Genomic DNA, 26350 nt, shown 5'->3' with positions numbered 1-26350 from the left:
TGAAATTCTTTTAGGTTTTGAATCTGAATATTTTGAGATTTTTCTTTCATTAAATTTTCTGTTCATGTTGTTTTCTCCTTTTACTTATTTGACCTGAACTTGACCTTTTTTTGTTTTTGTGATTGCAGGTGGGAAAAGTTGGTAAATTTCATGTTTAATTTTGGTAAATTAAGATTTGGTTGTAAATTTCTAGGTTTTCTATTGTGAATCCTTGACAAGAAAATTTTGTGTGTTCTTAGTTTCTGGGTTTTCTTTGACTAACGGCCAATAGCACTGTAAGTGATAATGGAGCCCTACTAATTTAGATACTTGTTTTAAAGACCTCTTCCTTGCGTATTTGCAAAGATCTTGCCTTTCTTTTTCTTTTACAAGAATATCATTTATTTATTTTAGTTTACAAAAATGCCAGTTTTTTTTTTTTAATAAAATTCCTGTTGATTTGGTTCTGAGAAGCTAAGATTGGCTTGTAATCATCTACTGGGGATAACATTTTGAGAATACAGCCTAAATGATAGCAGATTTACTAGTCCCTAAAATGGTTTCAATCTTTGTAGGCAATCAAAAATTTGGTATGATATGTTGGTCTTTCCAATTTCTTCATTTGTTGAAAAAGTATAGTTAATTTTTTGCAGCTGAAATAACAAGAAGATGTTAGGATTCGTTTGCATTCAGATCCTATTTTCTTAAATTATCTGCTTTTTTTTTTTGTACTTTGGTTATGTTATTAACATACTTTACTATATTAAAGAAGTGGCCAAATCAAGATTCAATCATTCTAAAACCAATTCGTGGAATAGTAAAATTTTTAAGTTAAAAATGTTATATTTTCCTTTTTTTGTGGCTTTTTGATTGAAGAATGGTCACTATTGGATAGAGTGGTTCTTTAATTTCAGCCTTAGGTCCTTAATTATTTGCATGCTGCTAATGCACTATTGTCAAATGGTGGATACCTTTTGAATTATCTCAGATATGTATGATATTTATTTTTGAAACCGCTTTGACATTTCCCCCTTCGTTCTCTATACATACTATGATCATGTTGCAAAAAACACTTCAAATTTTGGTGCTATTGTATTGTACAAAGAACTGAATGAGTTTTACCCAATCATAGACTTATTGGATTGTGAAAGACATTACCACTGGAGGTCGTGGTTTTCTTTTTCCTTTTCATTTTACAGATGATCATTTTTCCCATAACTTTTTTAAAGTTTGGTCCTTTGTGTGTCTTTTCCTTGCGAATCTGAAAATTTTTTGGAAGATCTTAAGCCTCTGGACTGTATGCAAACCAAAATAAGATAGGTAAAGCATAGCTCTTCATCAGTGAAATTTCCTATCATCTTATGTCTTTGCTACCATTTTCTCTTACACTTTTTCATGATTAATGTTCATATAAGTAGGATTGTACAGCAATTAATAATCTTTGTTAGAGAGTTAGAACGGTTTGTTATACTTTATAGCCAGTACTAATTCTCCAATGCATTTCATTAACCTAGAATTCCAAAGTTTAAATGGGTTCTATAGGACAAACATAACTATGATTTGGGAAAGTCAATTTCACGTCAGCAATTCCAAAGAATTATTTAAGGGTGCAAAAGGAGTTCAATAGTCACTTCTTTGTTTTAAGATTTTGACAATTTGCAGGGCCATTCAAATTTTAAGTTTTTTTTTAAAATCTGAACTAATGTTGTCAAGAATTTCCCAATTTGACACTTCCTGAAGGGTGTATATTGGTTTATCCTTTCATTTTTTTTTTGCATAGATGTGTCTATTCATGAGCAATTTTCTCTTAATTTTTCCTTTGATCTGAATATTTCTTCATGTTTCCTATTGTTTCTTGCTAGGTTATTACGAGGATGGATGGTAATTTTTTTGGAAAAGGGTATAGCTTTTTGGCTGGAGTATTATAGCAGATGAAAGTTATAAATATACTAACTTATTTTATTCGTAATTGGGCTATGATGATACAATTTTGGTTTTTTTAGATGTATTTCAGGCTTTAAGTTGATTGCCGTATCTTGACAAGGCAACCCTGATGACATTTGATGATCATTCTCCCCTTCAAATGCAATTGGGTCTGCAGCCATGGTAGTACTCTCATCTCTGCCTAACTTTGCTGATAGACTTGAGCCTTACTTTAAATTATTATAATTATTGCTTGATTTCATTAAAGATTTGATCACTGATTCTTTTTATGATTTGTATAATAATCTTCGGACCATGAAAATTTTTGATGTTCTTATTGGTTGTTTTCACCTTTGAAACAATCTCTAGAGAGCTATACCAGAAATTCTCAGGCGTGCTGCTTTGGTTTATAGTTGTAGCTCGTTCATCATATAATGTAGTATTAAGTATTGACCTTCACACTAAAATGCACAGTTGCTTGTAGATAATACGAAAAGTAGCATGAGAGAAGGGAGATAAAAAGAAAAGAAATGAAAAGTAAACAAAGGGGATAAAGGTAACTAACATAACAACGGTACATTTCATCAAATATATAAATGTATATATCATTTAGGTATAAAGTGTGTTTTTTGAGGGAACATTTAGGTATAAAGTTAAGTGTCTAAAAATTATTAAACAGCATTTAGGTATAAATTTAAGGAGGGCTTCGTGCATTTAACGAAAAGGGGGAAAAAGAATGAACCAATAACACAAATTTGTTCATTTTTGGCACAATTTTTTTGTTCTTGCCAACGTCAATCACCCCAGTTTGGGGCTTCTTCCCTTACCTGTCACAAAGTCTACCATAATTCTACAACTCATTACATGTCGGATTCTGGATTGTAGGTTTTTTAGCTGCGAAACTACTTGGTTACAAATGTCGAACGAAAACTTCAAAAGACAGATTTAGAAGGCAATTAAAAATTTGTGGGGAAGATAGATAAGGCCTTACTTCGAAGCTTACTGATGCAACACTTATTTCACTAACAGATCTCTTAATAATGAATGATTACAGAGGCATCGTTGTAGGAGCAACAAAGGGTCAGTCACTTTCATTGACCTAAATCAGAGAATCTATAGTCCTAAATCGATTGACTCAGTGGTCTATGAGGTCTAGGAGCATTGGGATTATCCTGCTCATAGAAAGCCCGTAGAAGAGAGACTGCCTCTGATGCTATTATTCCTCCTTGACACTTGAAACCCTTCCTCGAATGATCTCCAGAATGCAGTGACAATATCGATCCACAGCCTCCAAATTTATCATTTGCACAGCCATAATACACTTGTTTTATACCAAGCATTGATAAGGCTGCAGCACACATAATGCACGGCTCGCATGTGACATAAAGGGTGCAGTTTGAAAACTTTTCAGCAACTTGAACCTTTGAAAGTCCAGTTTCTCGCCACTGGTCCAGAAGCACATCAATGGCTTCCATCTCTGCATGCCTCGTAGCATTTCGGCTCTCAGTGGTTCGATTTCTTCCAGAGGCAATAATATTATTCCCTTCATCCACAATGACACAGCCAACAGGAACTTCAAGGCTATCTAAAGCAAGCTTTGCTTGGTGGAATGCAAACTTCATAAATGCTTCGGTATCTGGCACCATCTCCATCTGCAGTCTTTCTATGACTGCAAGTGCCGACATGTATACAGTTGAAGGTGGCTGAAAGAAAAGGGGCAGAAGAAGAAAACAAGAGGAAAATGCATTAAAATGCATCTATCAGCCACTTAAGCAACGATTTTCTTCTTAGGGAAAAGATCATTTTTCTTTCTTTAATTTGAAAATCACATTGTACCACAATTACAAGGCAAAATTTGAGTTCAAAATGCATATTACACTTGTCACATAAAAAAAACACTTCAACAAAATGCAATCTTTGATCAAATTAGCGTGCAGTGCTTGGAAATTGCGACTCAAATTTACTAAATGCAAGTGGGGTTCTACAAAATTAAGTAAAGGAATCAATTTTCTTGAATAGTAAAAAGTATACAGAAAACCCAGACAGGTAAATGAAGTTACAGGCTTGATCCACTCAAAAAAGAAGAAAAAAAATGACAAATGCAACTAGACAGCAAATAAGCAAGAGAGAGATAGCAGCCCAATAAATTCAATAACAATCTAATGCTAATCTGGATGTTGTCCAAGTTAGTGTGCAGCTAATGGTTAATTACCTGAATTAAGTAAGAAACGGATGCTAAATTTGGTAACAAACACAATCTAGATCAGCCCAATATCGCAGCTGAAAACTTGGTGTTTTGGTGGTACGCCAGTAGCAGCAGAAAGAAGAGGAGAGTAAAGGAAGGAAGAGAAATTGCCGGTGGCCAATTGGACTTTTGAGCGATTGGAGACTTCCTGCGGGAAAGGTGAGAGAGAGAGAGAGAGACCAAACGACAGAACCAGAGGAGGCCGCGGGAGGAGTAGGGTAAGTTAGGGAGGGCATCTTCTTTTGAAACCAAAAAGCTTTGTTCCTAAGTCGTGGTCGGTATAGGCAGTATAGCCTAATTTAAGCCCAAATCTTGTTAAAAAAAAAATAATTGCAGTTTTAGTCATATGACGGCGGTTCAAGAATATCCAGGGCTGAATCACATATTATCTCTAAGAAGCAAATATCCAGAAAATATGGACTTCAAGAAGACGTACGAGTACACTATCCTGTAACAAGTGAGACATTTACCTCTTCACACCAAACCAATTATATCCTCCTGAACAATCGAGAAAACTTATCATTAAGCCTAATATTCACAGAGCTCACCACTTACTAATCGTCAGTGCAAGAATAGAAACGAAAACACTTCAGAAATCTTGCCATTTAAAGGCTATGATTCATTAAGAAATTATTAGAGGACCAAGACATCAGGCTAAAACTGGAAATTATATGACAACAACATAATACGAGTTTGCTACTGCAAAAGATACTCATGAATATCCAAATTGACAAGCAAAAGGGGTCCTGAGAAGCACTAAGCTAATACACACTAAAATAATAAGAATAGCCATGCACTTGCCAATTACCTGAACACCCAGCTGCTTAACAAGCAATACAGTCTTTTTCAGAACTTCCTCTTGCATACGAGCATCAGTGTCATCATAAGCTCGAACAAGCATCGGTAGAACATGGGAAATCAAGTGCTCATGACTAGCCTGATAAAACATGTAAAAATTGCTAGTTAAATGAGTATAAGCCATGGTCATAACCCATCTTTTAACTACTTAGCAGCTTAATAACAAGGCAAAGAAATAAACACAGTTTAAAACACAATGGTTATCCAAACCAACAATAAACCAAAACTGCAAGTGGAAAGCATTTTAATTGTAATTAGTTCAACTAAATTTCTCACAGTATCTTCTTCTCATTTAAAAATGAATATGGAACAGAAACAACTACTTTCGAGAATAAAATCCTCTCACCAAAATACTTTCATTTCAAATTTTCCAGTCTAGACATTAATAGTAATAGTCCCAAAATTGGATTCACTCTTGAAAGGCAGGATAAGGCTTTCCCATCACACCATTTGGAAAATTACCATTTATGAATTCTAATGTACTGGAGAGCTACATTTCAAATCCCTTCCAAAGCCACCTCACCTAGAATTTATTATTACATGTTCCTAGTCATAGTTTAAGACACCATAGCCAAGTCAAACTTTATTAGCGGACACCTAAAAGTATATATAAACCAACGACCAGAAAGCACTACAATCACAATGCAGCTACTGGAAGGAGTTTCTTGGAAATTTTCATTACATCATAGACAGATAAAACAGAATTATAAGCAAAAATGAAAGACCAAAATAGCTTTTGCATGTAAAACTACAAGGGTTCAATGCTTTGAGAATAACTCCACATCTGATAATCAACGCCCATTTCATCACTGGACTAAATATTATTCAGACACTCCCCAAAAAGGATTAGGAGAAATGAAGATAATTCACCAGACTAATCCATCCACTTAAACAAGTCCAATTAGGCAAGTTAAAGCAGCACCTTAATGCTCACTAAGAAAACTTACAGCAATTGCATCAATACCCCGAATTCCATACCAACTACCAAGTAATCAATCCATGCTTCTAGGAAAATTATTCAACACCATGACATAAAACAATCCCAGCAAAGACAACAACTTTAATTGAGTGGTGTCAGGAGTGACGGGAATAGGAACTGAACTTCAAGTTTTCTGTATGTAAACCTACGAGTACACAAAAAATGACCGACTCCCACAGCTTGATCTTTTCCCCTTTTCCCACAGCTTGATTTTTTTTTCCTTGTATGTAAATCTACAAGTACACAAAGAATGACCAACTCCTACAGCTTGATTATCTTTTCGGGTGAAGCCTGCTGCAGTGAGTTTAAATTGTCACTTTTTCTGAACCTCAAAACTAACACTTCAAAACAGATAATAGCCATTTGTACATTAAATGGCATAACAGAACTAGTTCAGACAAACTAAAATTTTTCACAGGCAAGGGCTCATCAAGTTCTAACTAAACAAACAAATATGACAGTATCCTTTAATTGACTAATACATAAAAATCACAAAGAGCTACCATAAAGTGAACCACTCTTACAACTAATATAGATTCCCAAGAACAATTAGTTAATTACCAATTTCTGCATACGAATTTAAGACATTTTACTAAACAAATCAGATTTATCTCCTAATCATTAAGTTGATATGAACCTAAAAGGAAAAAATTCTATGATAAGAAATTAACAAAAAGAAAATGTAAAGGCATTGACCAAAAGAAAAACAATACATCCAAAAGCAATTTCTTGCATTAGCAGAAGTTCTTCAAAGCTATCTCTGTTACCTTATTGATAATAAGCTTGGCATGCTTCACAAGTAGCAACAATGTCTCACCTGCAGCAGTATTTAGGACAGGAAGAAGAGCTGGAAGAGTAGACAGCTCAAAATCATTTTTGTCCTGCAAAATTCTTATACGCATAAATCTACAAATTATGTGATATGCAAGTTTCATAATTATCTCCTACCAAACTTCACATTTATCAGACAATATCATAAGATGGTCCACATGAACAAGCAAGATAATCATTTCTCTATGACCCAGCAATCAGAACCTGAGGCTAATAAAACAAAAAAGTTTCATAATGCCACAATATCATTGTTAATTTCATAAATTATAAGCGTTTCAAAATGGTACTGCACAACATATCTTGATCAAAAATAGAAGTAGGAGAAATCACATCAACCAGAGCCCATTGGTCTGGAGTAGACTGAGTTAACATATGTCTTCAAATAATCGATTTTGTTAAGATGTTTTGCTTCATTGGCAGAAAAACCTGAACATGATATCCAGAAACAGCATTCTTGGAAGGTCCTCAATTTTATCATTTCTTTCATCCATATGACATATCAAACCAAAAGAAACTCATTTCAAACTTGCCTGTGAGAGCTTATGCCAACCATTGCAGGAAATGCTATAGCCTTTGTGAAGAGTGCAAGTGAAATTCTTTACATTGCACATGCTAGAGTCTTCCCTCAATTAATCTTTCTGGAAACCAATTTGGTTGAATCATGCATGACTAAAGGACTGCAAAGAGACTTTTAACTTTGTTCCTTGAATACTATGACTTTTTTTCAACAACTAATCCTAGACTATCCTGCCATTCTGTTTAATGAAGTCCAACTTTTTCATAAATCTCAAAACCTTCCAGATCTGAACTTGTTGACAGCATGGCACTGAGAAGCTTATCTTATCAATGTGATAAACCATATGAATCTCTATCAATATTTTACTTGAAATATAAAAAGAAATAAGAATAAAATGTAGCTTAACATCTTTCACAGCGAACGGCAGAAGATTTAACATAGCTGGCAACATGGGGAACACAAAAAACACTGGCAAAAGTCAACTGTTTGGCCATGTTCAAGTTCAGGCTCAAAAATGAAGGCTCCTTATTTTGTCATTGAACATGGGCATATGGATCAAGATTTGCAGGCATTAGTATCAATGGTACCTGAGACTCTGCTATTGTAAGAACCATGGGAAGTATCATTGGCTGCATGACCAGATTCCGAAGCTCAGCACAAAGTGGTGGAAGTACCTGCAAAGATCATCAGGATAAGAGCCATCTCATTAAAACTCTTTCCACAGCAGAAGGAATTAAAATGTCTCATCCATGTCCAACATTGGTATGACTCGCTGCTTAACAATACCCTATTTACTAACTCTTTTCTCTTTTTCCATTTCTCCTCTTTTATCTGTGGGGGCACTATCAGAGATGTTAAGGCAAGAGAAGGGTTTCATGCGATGTCTTGGAGTCTAAATAGACAGTAAAACAAGGTAACCAGGAGTCAACTTGGTTAAATATCCAAAATCACTGTAGAATCATCTAAAAGGGACTTCAGACATCATGAAATCAATTATTCCTGCAATCATCTAGTTCTTTGGTTCTGTAAAAAATATAAAAGCACATACAGCTCAAAGAGGTATGTCAGACAACATTATAAAGTCATATTACACAAAAGGAAGCAGAAAAACAAACCTTATACCGCAAGACACGCGGATCAAAATCTTTCCACATGTCTGATAATGCTTTTAGAAACTCGGTCTTCTGCATGTTATCCCTTTCCTGCAATCAAGCAGAGTTTGAGTAGGAATACTCAAGGTTCCATAACATTCTAATACAAAAAATAATTGTCCTTGCTAAGCCTCTTCTGGCTGTCAAACTAATATAAAAAAGCATACAAGCATGTGATCCAGGAAACGAAGTGCACGCAACCTAGTGTCATTATGAAAAAAAGGTGACCCTGCAAAGAAAGAATGTGCATTTGGTTATATAGAATAACAAGATACACCTTAATAAAAATCCTAAACACAATAAGAACAGAAGTAAAGCTATTCAACATTACCCACGCTCACAAACCACAAAGCCTCCTCTAAACAATAGTTAAATTGCTAGTCCAAAGCCTCCTTAACTTACAACCACAAAGACAAAAAGACCATTTTACTACCACATTCCAGATGCTCTCCATCTATTTTCACATCCTACAATTATTTAGAGAATGTGTTTCTCTTTCTTGTTAAAATACTATAGAGGAGTATCTGCCATCTTCACCCTACCCCAACCATCAAAAACAAAAACATAAAAGCTTCAAAGAAAACTAGGACAGGAATTCTCTCAAAATGCTACTTCCCAGATGTTCATCTCATACAATATCACCAAAGCATATGTGTGCGAAGATAGTCTCACATCCTTACCTGTAAAGTCCATTGCTGTTGGTCTCAAAGCCTCGTTAGAAGAAAGCATCCTTTGCAAGTCCGAAACCAAGTCCCGCGGTATTGACGAGAAAGCCTCACTGGATAAGTATGTCAAACTATTCATGTACTGCACTCGAGTTGCATAGGGACATTAGTATAAAAAGTCACATACGCTATTACCATGTAAATTAAACATATGAACACATCTATAATAAAGATACACACTATTTTGAGGCAGCAATGAATAATCCAACAGAACAGGAAAACAACTGTACTTCTCATTCAAGAGACCAATTAACCAGACTATTATTCATTTTAGCAGAGTATATATTTTAGTCATAATGTTATCATCTTATAACCATACAGCAATTCATTGCTACAATCTAAAATCTCCTACTCCAACCATAAATTTTGCGAATCATTGTGCCAGGAAATATTAGATAAATACCATTTTGACATTGTTGTGACAATTAAACAACGGTTTTCGAGCAACCAAATGGTAGGCAAGACATGCAAAACTGAAGATATCAGAGGCAGATCCAACTGTAGATGTTTTACTTCGAACAAGTTCAGGAGCAGTGTAGTCCAGTGCTGGCTGAAGGGGCAAATAGAATCTTCAACATCATATTCCTGTCAAAGAATTATATTAGCGGACTAGTTAGAGCCTTAGTCAGAAGTAGTTCCAGATAGAATCCAATAGACCAGTTAATAAAACTCCAATCAACTGCGGCAAAAATTTTGATGCTGAAGGTGTTGCACATCTCCAGAACAAAGAGACAGAGCATACAAATACAATAGAAACAATCCTTTCAAAACTTTCTTCAGCCATATGTAACAATTTATTCTGTGCAGAGCAACTTATAGACAAAACTGGAAGATTACAATGCTATTGCAATTAGAAGTTAAGGCCATCTGCCTAAATACACAGCAAGATAGTAAAACTACCAAGAAAAACAGAAAGAGAAGAACTGAACTAAATATATTAATCCTCTTCCAATCAATTCAGAACTGTTGCTAAACCATATATCAAGATAGAATAGATAGACAACAACTCGAGTAGGAAATATGGAAGGACTTAAAGTTTGAACCTGGCCTCTGGAATCCTCCTAAACAGAGATGATACAACATGTTATACACGAGGAAATCAGATTTTTGTCTATGTATTGTTTTAGTATTACTCTAGATACTCAGTTCAAACTTAGTAAAGGATTGGAAGGAAATTGCAATCAACTTTGGCCTCTCCTCCTGCTCATAGAGAGACGACAAGTCAACAACTCGAAAAGGGAGCATTAAAGAACTTTAAGTTGAAACTGGCCTCTAAGATCCTTTTAACCAGAGATTGAAACATAACTTTTACTTCTTGTTTTTCTGCCATGCCTCTTATAAGTTTTATTCCGGTCATGCAGTTTCCTCTACTTCTCCAGCTATGGAACTCCATAACAACATAAGCCCATCCCAAAAGTTATATATAAAAAAAAAAATTATACACCATTCCTCTTCATATTCCTTGCGCATATCAACCTAGAAAGAAGCATAATCCACTTTCATGACCATTCTCCAAACTTGAAATTCACTCTCTCACTCCAAATCCAAAATGTCCCTTCTAGAAAAAGACTTTGCACTCAAAACTTTTCCCAACAATTAATCCCAACCCATATCAGATGCACTACCTGTAAAATCTAGTCCACAACTCGAGACAATGATGCTACTACAATAGAATCTCAGACATTATGAAAGTAACGAGCCTATTCTTCTTACCAACAAAGCCCTACAATCACAAAAGAAAAACTTCTCTTGTAGTGATCACAATAATTTAATCTCGGGTATTAAACAATTTGCAAAACCAAATGTGCTTTTTGTTTGTACATAACATCAATGCAAGAAAGTTCTTGGTCTCCCAGTATTTTGCTCCTGTCTTCCAAAGACTTAATGTTATTACGGTGAAAAGAAACCAGCCTTAAATAGGGGATGTGCCAAGAGTCTCTTTTCAGAGTAAAGCATACCAGACGAAAGTTCCTGTATCAGTTTTCCATGAGAGTTCAAGAAGTAGATGTTGGAACAGCAACTTATAAAATAGGGGTCAGATAAATGTAATCAAAATACAATTTCAGAAAACAGAGATGCAGTAAAAGATCTAAAAAAAAATACAAATGCAAAAGTATAGTGTTTCCATAATGGATCTAAAAATTTACACTCACAGCATAGTGGAAAGCCTGCAAATTTGCTGAATCACTGGATGATTGATCTGTAGATATTGCGAAACCAAATCCACCTAGCTTCCAAGCTCCATTAGATGTGATTAAAATTGTCTGCAATATCAGATAAAGAGGCAATACATCAAATAATGCACATAACTTGAAAAGAACCTAAAGGGTTTCTGGATTGCATAAGAAGCAAAAGACGGCATGATTCTTCTTATAGAATCTATTGCTCTCTTTAGGCACGAATGATGAAAACAACTAAAGCAACAATGACACACCATCTTTAGGCCAATATTTAGCAAAGCAATCTATTATCAATTATCTTGATCCTTTATAAGACAATATGTTTGCGATAGTTAATGCTTGCCTCAAAAACACCAAAAACAATCCTCGCCCAACCTTCCTGACTCAAAAAGAAAATTTTTAGAAGTTTGAAGAGATATCAGTGCTTAGAAAGCTATTAAGATTGAGTCAAGTAGCCACTAGCAATGGATATCAGCAGATTTTTCATTTGGCTCGAAACCAAGAGAAGCAGAGAAGCAGGAGGTTAGCACAAGAGTAAGCATGAAAAAGATTCCTCTGGACATTTTTAGAAGGATGACAACCCAGGAATTAAAAGAGAAACACAGTAACAAGCCCCATCTTCTGCAGACTCGCATGGTGCTATCTACCAATTGGAGCCAATCAAGTATGAGCAGAAAAATCTGAACTACACAATTTAGCATCTCACTACCAGACACCATGCATTGGACAAACAAACATTTTTAGATTAACTACTGCTTAATTATCATTTTGTATGTAAACTACTGCTTAAGGCTCTAAAATACCAACTAAAATGAATAAGAGAATTAGATATACCACAAACCTCTCTTTAAAACTTCATGGGAAAACAGACTCAGTAATCATTCCTCTTGCTCTTACAAGATCAACCAGACAAAAAAAAAAAAAAAGAAGTGCCAACTCAGAATGAGCAAATATTTTGAAAGGATACATATCTTTTCCCATTATTCCTCCAAATAAGGGAACAGAAAAGAGGATGCGTCGACCTCCAACCCCCCAAAACAAAAAAAAAGGGTTCTTCTTTTAGAAAGGACAAAAAGAAAAGCAAAATGCCAAGTATGATATTGACTGGAAAAGACAGTATGGAAAGAAGAAAAAATTACCTCAGGTGCTATAGACCGATGAATAAGATGAGCATTGTTGTGGAGAAAATCCAAAGTTTCTGCAATTTGTAGGAGACCATGCTTCACCTCCAATAATCTCATTTCCTGCACATAAGGAGATTATCAGAAAACTGCAAAAATCATAATTATTTGCAGCCATATATTACTGGATAAAGTGAAGAACTTCAGTAGCATGGCTCGATACATTATCTACTTCAAGAAGATTGTAGCATACAAATCAGTCATATATGAGTCAGGCACTCTAATCTCCCTTTTTCCAGAATGAATCCAAACAAAACCAGATCTTGAATCCAGAATTGAAGTCGGACTTTTGTATAATCTAGCAATCTAGTAGGTAAACTCATTATGAGTATATCAGTCACAGCAATAGGCAAAGGGAGATTGCATGCACTTCCTCCGTCCGCCAAGAAAAAACAAAGGGCCAGGGGGAAACACCTGGTAGTTGTCAAATTTACTCGAGAAGAAATATTAAACAAGATAACACATTAATGTGCATTGTATAAAGTTTTTGAAATCAGCACTTTTCCTTTGTGCCTCCTTTAGTTATTTTGTTAGTACAATGGTTCATTCACACGTAAACTGCATCTTCCCTGTGAGCTGTCCCATATCATTGCCGTTACTATCATTCACCGGTAATTGGCTTCTTTTTAACTTCTAGAAATACTTAAAAACAAATAAAGAGCATTGTAGTTCATTCCTCTTACTATGTTGGTGTATTGCATGTTATCCAACGCTATTTCCAGAGTACAAACCAAGGCAAGATTGGTGTATCATCTGGGATAATTTACACTTAGCTGCATATAATGAACTAAAGTCCATTCATGTAAGGACGCATGGCTGACTTCAAGATCCAAGCAGTTCTGAACTATCATATAAACCGATGAGAAATTTGCCATCTTTGCTAAGCTATTAACAAATATAATTCCAAGTTCTGCCAAAATCTATGCCAAGATTACAATTTTTTCCTAAACAACTCCAGAAGAATGCCTACATTTTATGGTCTAGTTGAGGGGCTTCAGTAAGCTTATAGGCCGCAGATAAACAAATGGATAGACAAAGTCTACTAATCAAGAGTGGCCATACCTGCAAAAAAAAAAAAGTGCATTTTAACAAATCGACAAGTCAACTAAGTTCTCTGCACAATTAAATCTTTAGTCCACCTCTTTTACAACTTACTAATGTAATTATTATAGGACTCAATCAGAATGATGTTACGATTAACATTTAAAATGGTTTCCTTCCAATTAAATACCAAAATAAATTAGTCGCCTCATAGACTCTTAAAGGGCAATAGTGATCTTCAGACCAAGTATCTAAAAGGTAGTTCATCTGACATGCTTGGATCAGTTTTCATTTTCATCTCATTCCTAATTTTCACAATCTCTCCTTTTCAACATCATGTAGTAACTATATTAATAGAGAACTCAGATACCCCACCCATAGCTGACCTCAGAGTGTACTCTTTTTGAGCTCAGTCTTGTACCTAAAAATACCATCTTGTCACCCAAATAACTTAAACCACCTCATCTAATAAGAATAGAAACAATTCGTCTAGCATATTTTCACATAACTCATTTCAAGGCAGCACCAATTCTACAACTCCTGAAAAACTTCATCCCTAGAACATAATGTACTCAAAGGGGAAAAAAAATTTTGATTCCAGACACAATGCGTGACCATTTGCCGTGGCACTATGTTCAAAGCAACTTGGCAAGACACAAGATGGCCTATGAGTGGACTGCTATACATTATTATCATTTTTCTCAGCATATCACTGCTCAGGAATCATGCTACCATTAAAATGTCGACACATACATAATGTTGGTAAAAACAGATCGCCTTCTGGCCATATACTGTGGAAAATTACTGAAATTTAGCTTCCACGGAGTGTAGAAATAGACATCAAATCCTCACGTCAGCATAAGTTGCTTCCACTACGTGGATTCTCTTATGATTCTCAAGTCATAAGAGAATCCACCTAATGATGCTAATAAAATATTTACATCAAAAGCAAACAATTACCATTCCTTTGAGCTCCTTGGGCACTTCCTCAACATTCTCCAAATTCCCCAAAGCATTTGCGGCCGATGCAAACAAAGGCTCAGTAACCATAGCCATTGCGTTCTTACTCTCATCAAGCCCGTGGACCACATGCACAACCCCAGGATGCCTCAGCCTGACCAACCGGGAAGCACCAGCCCTGAGAACCTCCAAAAACGCATCCTCCGCAGCCTTGGAAAGCCCGGCCCGCTGCCTCGCCTCCGACAGTGCCTTCTTGTCAAGCAGCCAAACACAAACGTTGGGATACACCGCGTGGCCGTCACGGGACTTAGCAGAATATAGCTTCCAGGCGAGTCCCGGGCCGGCGGACCCGATCTGGTAGAGCAAGTCGTAGTCCTGTAAGGGCTTGGGCAGGCCAGTGACTTCCTGGACCGTGGTTTGGACCGTTTTCTCGATCGCTGCTGAGGCCTTGGCGAAGGCCTGAGTGAGGGTTTTCATATTCAGGGACATGATTGAAAACTATGAGAAATCTAGAGGGGCAATTCTAAGATAAAATGATGCTGTAATTGGACGTCTGCCGGGGGGCGGAATTGAAAGTGGATCGAATTAGTACAAATTACTGAAACAAGAGGTGATCGGATTCGGATCCCACACCTAAACAACGACGACGTCGACTTCGCCGGGTAGAATGAAGAAGAAGAAGATGATGATGATGAACCAGAACAAGTCTATGGGAGTGGAGGAGATGCCAGCTTGGAATTTTTCTAATTTCTGGATATTTTATTTTTAAATTTATTTAATTCAATCGTGAGCGCGGTGCGGGTTTCCGATGAGGTGTACCTTTGTCGGTCGCTGGTGTGTGATGCGTCACTTCGAGCCCGTTATTTTCTCTATTTGCATGTTTGTAATGGCATTTTGACTAAATTAAAAATAAGCTCTCTGAAATTTGTTCAAATTACACTAGCGGTTCTTACTACAAAAACAAATCTCTATTTGGAAGCTGTGTGTTTGGAAGCTTTTTGCCTTTTGTCACGTTTATAAGTGTGATTGGGATAGAAAGATTATTTGAAGTTGTATTTGGAAGGGCAAATTATCCATTTGGCCCTTGAACTTTTAGTTTAGATAAAATTTAGCCCTCTAACTATTTGTAGTCAATTTTTAGTCCTCAAACTTGTAAAATTGGGAATCCATCGCCCTTTTGACTAGTTTATCTGGTTTTGCAACCGGAAAGCCAAATCACACGAATGGCGATATGCTTTAAAGAAGAGCATTTTTGTCTGTATCTTTTAAGCAAAAAGTGAACAACTCCATCTTCTTCCCTTTCCCTCAAGTTCCATCTGATCAGAATCAAATTCTCAGACGGCTGCCAAATCCTAAGTACTTGAAGTGAAATCTCCCTAAACAAGATTCTGCCGTGGAATCTCAAAGCCCAGAAGATCATTTTGTACTTTTCAATTCCAGTGAAGGTGTTTAATGGGTCCACGAATGTGATGTCATCCCTGCTTTTCCGAACTGCCAAAAGGAAGGAATTTAGTTAGAGCACTTGCTACCAATCCATTATTCAGCTGATACAGTTTTTATATATTTATTCACAAAACGTGTGGCTAGATTTTAGTTACAAAGGAAGCATGAGTTGAAAGAATAAGTGGAAAAGGGAAAAGAGTACCTATAAATGTCATAATTGAGGTCTTTGGTGAAGAGGAGAGGGAGGTCTTCCCTTAGAGTCCACACAGCCAGACCCAAGTTCACAAAGAAATCATCCCTGTGGTCATGTTGCTTATTATCCTGAGGAGAAGCAAGAGCAACGGTAGCAATCACGATGGCACAGGTGGTGGGGTGGTGGAGGAATAGGTGGGGATGGGGGTGCTGCTGCTTGGTAGGAACAGAAAGAGATGAGGCCTGCCTAGGAGGCGGTGGGGGTAGAAGGAGAGGAGGAGGTGGAGGAGAGGAGGGATGGAGTGATTTTTCCTTGGAGTGGATGATTGTCGGGGAGAGGTTAGGCAAGATATATGCCAAAAGAGAAAGGGAAGAAGATAGAGTTGTTCATTTTTTGTTTAGAAAATGCGGACAAAAATGTCCTTTTTTAAAGCATACTGCCATTCGTGTGATTTGGCTTTCCAGTTGCAAAACTGGATAAATTAGCCAAAAGGGCCACGAGTTCCCAATTTTACAAGTTCGAGGGCTAAAAGTTGACTACAAATAGTTAGAGGGCTTAATTTTACCTAAACTAAAAGTTCAAGAGCCAAATGGATAATTTGCCCTATTTGGAATATATAAGGTACTCATTAACGATCCAGATTTGGCCATAAACAATTCTATATAGCAATTTTTTAAAAAAATAAAAACATTTTTGTGCTAAAAATCTTGAAAAGTTGCATTTATTATTATTTGGATTAATCTTTCCTACACTGACAGTGTATACACTATTAGCGTTGGATGAATGATAACTATGTAAAATTTGAATTTAAAATTTAATTTTTGCACACATGTCATGAATCAAATGCTGATAGTGCATATACCGTCAGTGTATATAAGATTTACTCTTATTATTTTTCCTGAAATATGCTAAACTTGAAAGGGGAAATGTTATACACAACATCTTGAGCATTTATTTGCAGGTTTATGGATAAAATCTCTTGTGCCACAATGCAGCTGAATTCTCATTGATTAATTTTCTCTTTACTCCTCTAGTACTTAAATGCAGAGATCCATTAAATGAGACAATTGTATCAATTAAATATAGAATATCGTAGTGCATTAAAGAATCAAAACCAACCAAATTTGAATCATGAAACAATTTAAACTTTCCATTTTCAAATGAACAAAAATAATCAAATTTGTCCAAAGCAAAAATAGAAATTAAATTCCATCGAAAAGACGGTACAACAAATGTTTCATTAAGATCCAAATAAAATTTGATCTTTAACAATAATCTAAAAACCCTCGTTACCTCAATTTGAACTGTTTTGCCATCGCCCATGTAGATATATTTTTCATTATCATTAGATTTTCGATAATTCAGATAACCCTGCATAGACACGCTGATGTGATAGTTGGTGCAATGCTTCTTTTTATACCCTTCAGCTCCACAGAAGAAACAACTATTCTTTTCCTGATCAACTGATTTCTTTTGTTATTTCTTTTGTGGTGCCGTACCTGCAGCTTTTTTATCCTTATTTCTCTTAAGTTCCTTGCTTTTATTATTAGTGATTGAGATCAGATGAGCACTCTCTGTCTGATCTTACTTCAACCTTTTCTCTTTTTCTACACAGTGTGAGATGAGCTCATTTAGAAGCTAAATCTTTTTTTGACAGTTGTAACTCACCTTAAACTAGCTAAACTGTGTAGGAAGAGATATTAAAATCAAATGCACTAGTAACTCTTCAGAGAATACCAATTTAAGTGCATTTAATTTTGAAACAAGATGAGACATCTCCATGATATATTTTTTGATATTACTTTTACCACTATATTTCATTGAAACTAGGTGTATCAAGAGCGTACTAATTTCAATCTTTTCGTTCTTGACAAACCTTTTTTAATGTCTTGAAGGAACTTTTTAGCGGTTACTGTCGTTTCTGACATTGTTCTTCTGAATGCTTCTGGAACGATTTTTTTAATGATCATCAAACACCAGCAATTTGATCTCTCCCACCTTTCCTTATCTTTCTTTTCATCAGAGGTACTCTAATCTGTAAGAGGTGGAGAAAAATCATCTCTTAACACAAAGTCGAGATCCATTACTCCAAATACTATCAAGAGATTTTTTTTTTCAAGATTTAAAATTTGTGCCATTCAGCATAGGAATATCATTGATGTTGGTAATATTTGTAAAATCATTCGTAACTGAATAGAAAACATAATATAATTAAAACAAACTCACATAGACCACCATAATAATAAATTCAAATAAAAGTAATTCCATCTCAAAATATCGATGTTTCATTAATATTTTATTTTTGGACAAAAATATTAATTTTTAAGTGATATCCTGACGCAGTAATAAACACTGGCAATAATAACATGTCCAAAAATAAATTTTTCTTTGGGTTAATTTATAATTCACATGTAAAAATTTGAATAATTATCACATGTTTATTATCACAAGTGCACATGTAATTTTATTAAATATTGACCTTCCTTTGGTCCGATCAATATTCACAAAATCACAAGTACTCAACTAGTTATATTCCAAAATAAATTAATTTTCACAATAGATGTCACTTTGGTGGCATATTGTTTCAATTAATTTATTCTAAAATATATATAATCATACAAATATTCAAATTTAAATTACACAAATTTCACAAAAATTTTGATCAAAATCAACTTTGGTCAACTCTGGTTAAAAATGTAGTCAAACCTGATCAAACCAGTTAACTGGATCAAGACTTATTGGACCAAAAGTCCATATTCATAATTTGACCCAAATTTATCATTCAAGTCCAAAATTTTCTTGAAGTCCATAAAACTCTATAAAACTATATATTTAGTGGACCAAACATATTAACTTTTGTAAGGGTTAAATGTCTTGTTTATCTTTATTAGGGTTCACTCAAATCATAGAAACCCTAATTTTCTTAATATAAATATTGATAAGTAAGGAAACCAGCCAAAGAATCCAATTGTAAATAAATTGAGTACAAAGGATCATATTGAATATCAATCTAGATTCATAAACAATGAATTGGTCAACTACAACATCACAGCAAATAACCAAAGTTTGGTTAGTGGGACTTGGCCGAAGCCAAAGAGACATAATTCATAACTTGACCAAGGGCATAATGAAAAGTCACAGCAAAAAACTATTTTGGCTTTCGACTTTCAGCATAGTAAGACAATGGCCCACTAGAAAGTCATGTTCTTTCATATTTCGGCTTTCTGTTTCGGCTTTCTATTTGAGATAAGAAAAGGACAAACTACTTAACAATCAATTAAGATCCTGAAACACGTGCCAACTAGTCATAGTATGCTAAGCTGAATTCTCCAGATGTAAAGGTCAATCGGCCATTATATCAAACAAACTAATTGGATACAAATAAACTTAAGAATCACAACATGATTTGTCAATTCTTCTGGAACAAGCAAACCTTTTTTTTTATTGACCGATTCTTTACAAACAACACAGGAATAGACCACTCATAGGGCCTGTTTGGAAGCTTGGTTTTTTATCAAATTTGTATAAAACTAGTTTTTTAACAACTTTTGCTACAGGAACCCCAAAAAACTTATCAAAGTTTTTAACCTACACACTTAAAATATCCAAAACACAACAAAAAAAAATTCCCTTCCCCTTTTCTTCTTCTTCCTCCCTCACCACCACCTCCATTGCCGGCTCCGTCACCAATTTCCGGTGCCGGTGCCGGCCGGTCTTTTTTTTTTTCCCCATTTTTTTCCCTCTCCCCCTCTTCCTCCCCTGCCATCATCCTCCATTGTCTTTTTTTTTCTCTCTTACGTCTGGCGCAGAGGGGGGTGGCGCAGAGAGGGGCGGCGAGGGGGGTAGATGGGGAGGGGGAAGGGGCAGAGGGGGGCGGGCGGGGAGAGAGGGAAGGCGGGGGTAGGGGGAAGGGGCAGAGGGGGCTGGGGGGGGATGGGGAGAGAGAGGCGGGGGGGGAGGGGGCAGGGAGGGGGACGGCGGGGGAGAGAGGGAAGGCGGGGGGAGGGGCAGAGGGGGCTGCGGGGAGACGGGAGAGAGGCTGCGGGAGAGAGGAAGGCGGGGGGAGGGGCTGCGGGGGGCTGCGGGGGGGGGGAAGATGGGGGAGAGAGAGGCGGCGGGGGAGGGGAAGGCGGCAGGGAGGGGGAAGGCGGGGGAGAGAGAGGCTGCGGGGAGAGGGGGACGGCGGGGGAGAGAGGGAAGGTGGGGGGAGGGGGAAGGGGCAGAGGGGGGCGGCGGGAGGTGGAGTTGCAGCTGGGGGTGGTGGAGGTAACGGGGAAGAAGAAGAAGAAGAAAAAGAGAGGAAAGAAAAAAAAAAAGAAAAAGAAAAAGAAAGGGAAAGAAAAAAAGAAAAAAAAAGAAAAGAAAAAAAAAAGTTTTTCACCTTACAAAAACTTTTACAAAATTTTTCACCTAACAAAACTTCTACAAAATTTTTTCAAAAACTTCTACAGTGCACTACAGTAAAGTTTTAGACAAACTCCCAAAAAACTCAGGTTCCAAACATAATTTACAATCTTTAAGGTGAAACTTTCAAAGACTACAAATTATTTTTTAATAATCAACCATATTTTGCTCTGATACCACTTATTAGAGTGGTTGTTTATATTCAACTTTTGGTGAAAACTATCACCTATTAAACCCAAAATCTATATGGCGATTATTAAGAATTAAATTAACGGTAAAATTGTGGAAATGTACCTGAATTCATGTTGACAAACTGGTGCTTGAATCTCTAGAGATTTTTGGGTGGCCTTCCAAGTTCACACGTATTTGCCAATTCTTGAGAGAGCCCTTTAATTTCTCTCTGATATTTTTCCTGACAATGGAATATTAGGAAAGAGTTATTTTATAGTACTAGAAAATATGACAATAAGAAAATGTGTGACCTGTGGACCATAATCCTATTTATAGATAACATTCATGTTACCTTTTGGATTCCTATTTCAACCTATCATATAAATAGGAAATACCGTTAAGTTTCTACACATTAAAGACCCACACCCTATTAAATACATTGAACCCAAACCATATTTGATTACTTTAATTGGACTTAACCTTATTTGATAGTTTGCAACATATAATCATTCACATATAAGTCCAACGTTGGATTAAGGATCCAACATAAGATAGTTTAGGTTATAGAAATGTTACCATTGCGACAAGAAACAAATCAACTTGCAATAGATTAAGATTTCTTATTTGCTTTCTTCCCCCAAATCTATCTGGAATCCAATCTTTAGTTTTCTTTTTTCTTTTAATTTTGTCCAGATTTGTTTCGTGATTTTGGGCATAAATTTGGATTTTCTTGAAACCTTTTTTATCATAACCAAAAAATTTTAAAAGCCTATTTTAACTTTTCTTGAGAAAGAGGACAATGACTATAAGGATTTTCGTAACGATTTTAATGTGGCGAGAAAAAAAATTTCAATCCATTACAAAGAATCATCATATTGGAATTTTGAAAGGAGATGGAAGAAAAAGGTAATGCACATGACTGAATCCCTGTTGGCAGATATGCAGATGAGTGTGATCCCTTTGGCAGAAGCTGCTGCCGCTGCTTCCTCCACCGCAAGGGAGCTAAATAGTGATAGTGGAAGAGGAGAGGAGAGAAGAAGAAGGATGAGAGGAGACGGTGTCTACTACTGTTGGGAGTAGACTAATGGAAGGATATCAGCAAATCCTAAACATGGAGGTTTTTGGACTACATAGAGTTGCACCAGCTAATCCAACTGCTTTATGGTTGGGGAAAAAAAAAACGAGGGAATTTTGATACTTCTGTCAATGATTAAATAAGAAAGATCTTCCGTGATCCCTCAATAATCAACTATGAAAGGAAGAGTTAGTCTTATATATACATTGATATTATATATATTATCATAGTTACATTACAATACATGTATAAAATTTGAATTTTAAATTCATATTAATTGTCATGTATCTAACGATAATAGTGTATATATTATCAGTGTATAGAAGATTAATCTTAGAAGAAAAGAGTTAGATGTCACTTTCTCAGTCTGAGTCCTTTAGTCTAACGTATCATCCAAAAGGATTCCAGATTATGATTTTCAGGCTAAAAAAATGCTGGCAGAAGATGGCAGGTTCAGTTCAGTCTAACTCAGTTGACAAGCGATCCTATTATTGTTTCTGAGATTTCTGAGCTGTTGGGTCTCATTTGCGTATGAATTTCGATCGATGTAAATTTAAGCAGGTCACATGAAAAGTGAATTTATCAGTAGGGAATGATGCAGATAAGTAAGGATGGAAACCAATCGTGCAGTTGTGTATCTGAAGAACTCTATTTGGACAGACATGACCGGTAAAGAACCCAAACTAGAACCATTATAGATCTTTCTTGACAGTCAAAGGCAAGAATTTGGCCAAAACTTGAAATTTCCAAAATGTAAGATTATGATAATGTGGTTTACCTTTGATTTCTAAGAGCCTGCCAATGTTTGCGTTGAGAATTCTTTTGTGCAAATATTGCTTTGAGAGATCAAGGTAAGTATGGTTATGTCAGGTATTAATATGTGCAGTTGTTGATTTGAATTGGGATATAATTTGGTGTACACTTGTGTTATACTGTTGTACATTTGAACTCTACAATTTGTTCAGTATAACACAATTTGTAAATTGTACAATAGTATAACATAAGTGTACATAATTATTGGGATATAATTATTTGTTGGATCTTAATGTGACAAGATAATACGATACACCAAATTTGTGATTATTGTAACATTATTGTTGTACCATTATTGTAATTTTGGTACAACATTTGTGCAAGACAGTTTTGGTATGTTACAACAATAATTAATTTGTGAAAATTTGGTACAACAGGAACTCTTTTACTACATACTTAATGTTACAACAATAATGTAATTTTGGTACAACAATAATGTTACAAGATAAAACGATGAACCAAACTTGTGATTATTGTAACATTATTGTTGTACCATTATTGTGATATCCCACAAATTTGGTACAACAATAATGTTACAACATAGAATGATTATTGTAATTTTTACAACATTTAGTGTAAACAAACAGTATCCCAAATTATAACACAAGTGTTATAATTAATCTCGAGTTTGTGGGATATAATTATTGGTTGGATTTTAATGTTACAAGATAATTAATGTCAATGGAGGTTAGTGTAATTTTCAAAACTTGGAGGAAGGCCAATGAAATAGTCAAAAACCCCAAAGGGAGGTATCTAAAATTACCCCCTAATAATAAGATGTTCTTGTTGATGAATGACTACTAATAAATGTTATTTAACAATTGCACGATAAATGACTATCAATAAATGTTCCTGTTCCTTGTAAGCATTGTATTATCTCAATTGAGGGCAAACAATCAAATGGACGACTAGGATTTTTGTACACTCAAGTAGTAGAATATAGAAGTAATGCAAAGATGTCGGCATGATAATCTTCATAAGTTTGGGAAAATTGAAAAACCTCTTCCGTGGAGAAAAAGCAAGTTAACTGAAAGACATTTACTTTTAGAGGTGTAATCGAATCCAATCGAGATGAGTAGTACACGACTCTAGTTCGATTTTATTTTGTATTCCTTATCGAGTCCAATCGAGTCTAATCAAACCTAATCGAGCCTATTGAGGTTAAGAAATATAAGTTTATATTTTATATAAACTGAAAAAGCAAGTTAACTGAAAGACATTTACTTTTAGAGGTGTAATCGAATCCAATCGAGATGAGTAGTACACGACTCTAGTTCGATTTTATTTTGTATTCCTTATCGAGCCCAATCGAGTCTAATCAAACCTAATCGAGCCTATTGAGTTTAAGAAATATAAGTTTATATTTTATATAATTTTAAACAAGGGACAAAATAAATATTTCATACTAATAAATAAAAAAATTTTAAAAAATATTTATATGTGAAGTTCGATTGAATTCGATTAAGCTTGACGAACTTTCGAATTTCACATATTAAACTCAAACTCGAACTCGGTCAATGTGAGTTCGAGCTCAAGTTTTGAATGAACAAGCTCGCGAGCTACTCGATTAAATTTGACTCGTATGCATCTCTAGTTACTTTGCATTATTATTAATTTGAAGACTTCTAGTTAGTTATTTTCTGTATCTTTCCCGTGGCGGCTTCAACTCCTCGGTTGCGGATATTCAATCGCAATTTAGTCATAGACATAAAAAACCTTTCCATGTTAAATTCACTAATCTCGTTACGTGACAATTTTTTTGATTTTACATATGAGCTGAGTTAGTGGAAACCATGTGACAGTGTCTCATTTGGGCGACTGAATTGGATCGAAAACTTTCACAACTAAGGATTTAAAGCCACCCCACGCATACTGAAAATATATGGTGCATCTTCTCTTCCCTACTGCCTATGAGAGTTGGAATCCTCACTTCCTTGAGAACAGAAGGATCTTCTATTTAACCAATTAGCTTGGCTTAGTCCAATAGCATAATAAAAGGTAGAAAGATGATGGATCTTACCTCCAACTTCATAGCTTGTTTTCTTCTTCTAGCCGTTGTTACAGCTTTAATCAAGAAACGCAAGAGATCAAAAGCATCCCAGAAGCTACCCCCATCTCCATGGAAGCTCCCTTTTGTGGGACACTTGCATCATTTGCTAGGTTCCCCACCCTATCGTGCTCTTGCAAAATTAGCTCAGAAACATGGTGCTCTGATGCACCTTCAGTTGGGGGAGATTTCTTCAATTGTGGTATCATCACCACGTTTAGCTAGAGAGATTCTGAAAACTCATGATCTTGCATTGTCAGATAGGGCAGAAATTCTAGCTTCCAAGATTGTTTGCTATGACAGTACAAACATAGCTGGTTCCCCATACGGTCCTTACTGGAGACAAATGCGCAAAATATGCACCATGGAGCTCCTTGGTGCTGAGAAAGTCCGATCATTTGGCTCTATCATGCAAGATGAGGCTTGGCATCTCATTTCATCTATCCAGGCTCTATCTGTTGCTGGAGCTCCAATCAATTTAACTGAAAAACTGTCCTCCTACACGAGCTCCATGGTTTTTAGAGCAGCATTCGGGAAAGTAAGCAGACGGCATAAAGATACATTCGTACAGGTTTTGAAGCAAGCACTGCCCGTTGTAAGTACTTTTGATGTTTCTGATCTTTTTCCGTCATACAAGATGCTTCATCCCTTTAGTCGGGTGAGTACTAAATTCATGAAGATGCACCAAAAGATTGATAAAATTTTCGACAACATAATTGCTGAGCGTGTTGATAACTTAGCAAGAACGAGAAAGGGCATGGGAGAATCCAGCGATGAAGATCTAAGTGATGTTCTACTAAGAGTAAAAGAAAGTGGTGATCTTCAAATTCCAATCACCAACAACAATATCAAAGCTGTTCTGATTGTAAGTACATGTCATGAAATTCTTTTTGCCTTTTGCCTTCAATTGTGATTTCCATGTGCAGTTTGTGACCAAGAAATTTAGCACAAATGCAGGACTTGTTTACAGGTGGCCTTGCAAATGTACCCGCAGCTGTTGAATGGGCGATGGCTGAGATGATCAGAAATCCATATGTGATGGCCAAGGCACAGATTGAAATAAGGGGAGCCTTTATAGGAAAGAAAACAACAATTGAAGAAACTGATGTTCAAGACTTGGAGTACCTGAAGTTGGTCGTTAAAGAAACTCTAAGGCTACACCCTCCTGCTGCACTTTTACTCCCTAGAGAATGTAGGGAGCAATGTGAAATAGACGGATATATAATCCCCATCAAGACCAGAGTTATAGTTAATGTCTGGGCAATAGGAAGGGACCCTGAGTATTGGGATGATCCAGAGAGTTTTAGACCCGAGAGATTCGAAAACAGCTCCATTGATTTCACTGGAACTCACTTTGAGTATCTCCCTTTTGGTGCAGGAAGGAGGATGTGCCCAGGAATTTCATTTGCTATGCCTAATATTGAGCTTCCATTAGCTCTTTTGCTCTATCATTTTGACTGGAAACTCCCAACTAGCCTCCATTCCAATGGTTTAGACATGAGCGAGGCAGTTGGATTTTCTGCAAGAAGAAAACAGCACCTTTGCTTGCTGGCCTCTTTGTGTGATCCTGCCCACGATATCGCATGCCAGACCCCAGTAACAGATTAAAGTGGCAGAAAATCCATTACCCAATC

At 36.1% G+C, this 26350-nt stretch overlaps 3 protein-coding genes across 3 annotated transcripts; 2 read left to right on the top strand and 1 right to left on the bottom strand.

Moving 5' to 3' along the window:
- Nucleotides 1-2916: 2916 nt before the first annotated feature.
- LOC113763066 (SCY1-like protein 2) lies at nt 2917-15226 on the bottom strand. Its single transcript, XM_027306757.1, is given in 12 exon segments — nt 2917-3605; nt 4956-5084; nt 6752-6865; nt 7920-8006; nt 8448-8534; nt 8651-8712; nt 9164-9290; nt 9612-9772; nt 9775-9793; nt 11362-11472; nt 12528-12632; nt 14571-15226. Coding segments are annotated over 12 exon segments (2073 nt in total). The 5' UTR covers nt 15060-15226; the 3' UTR covers nt 2917-3023.
- Nucleotides 15227-24675: 9449 nt separating this feature from the next.
- On the top strand, nt 24676-25385 carry LOC113759530 (cytochrome P450 71D6-like). The gene is made up of 2 exons (XM_027302106.1): nt 24676-25254; nt 25371-25385. The coding sequence occupies exons 1-2, from the start codon at nt 24676-24678 to the stop codon at nt 25383-25385; spliced, it is 594 nt and encodes a 197-aa protein (XP_027157907.1).
- Nucleotides 25386-25395: 10 nt separating this feature from the next.
- LOC113759529 (premnaspirodiene oxygenase-like) lies at nt 25396-26324 on the top strand. The gene is made up of 2 exons (XM_027302105.1): nt 25396-25581; nt 25674-26324. Exons 1-2 carry the CDS (start codon nt 25396-25398, stop codon nt 26322-26324), a joined length of 837 nt encoding a protein of 278 aa, XP_027157906.1.
- Nucleotides 26325-26350: the final 26 nt, after the last annotated feature.

Source organism: Coffea eugenioides, chromosome 2 (assembly GCF_003713205.1).
Source record: "Coffea eugenioides isolate CCC68of chromosome 2, Ceug_1.0, whole genome shotgun sequence".
NCBI classification, from domain to species: domain Eukaryota; kingdom Viridiplantae; phylum Streptophyta; class Magnoliopsida; order Gentianales; family Rubiaceae; genus Coffea; species Coffea eugenioides.
Note: the sequence above shows the minus strand (reverse complement) of the source record. Positions and strands in the feature narration are given on the sequence as shown.

Bases quoted from the DNA above. Each gene is read 5' to 3' on its own strand.
- LOC113759529 (XM_027302105.1), top strand. From the start codon at position 25,396: ATGCACCAAAAGATTGATAAAATTTTCGACAACATAATTGCTGAGCGT. The intron at 25,582-25,673 runs GTAAGTACATGT...GCACAAATGCAG, and splicing joins ATATCAAAGCTGTTCTGATT to GACTTGTTTACAGGTGGCCT.
- LOC113759530 (XM_027302106.1), top strand. From the start codon at position 24,676: ATGATGGATCTTACCTCCAACTTCATAGCTTGTTTTCTTCTTCTAGCC.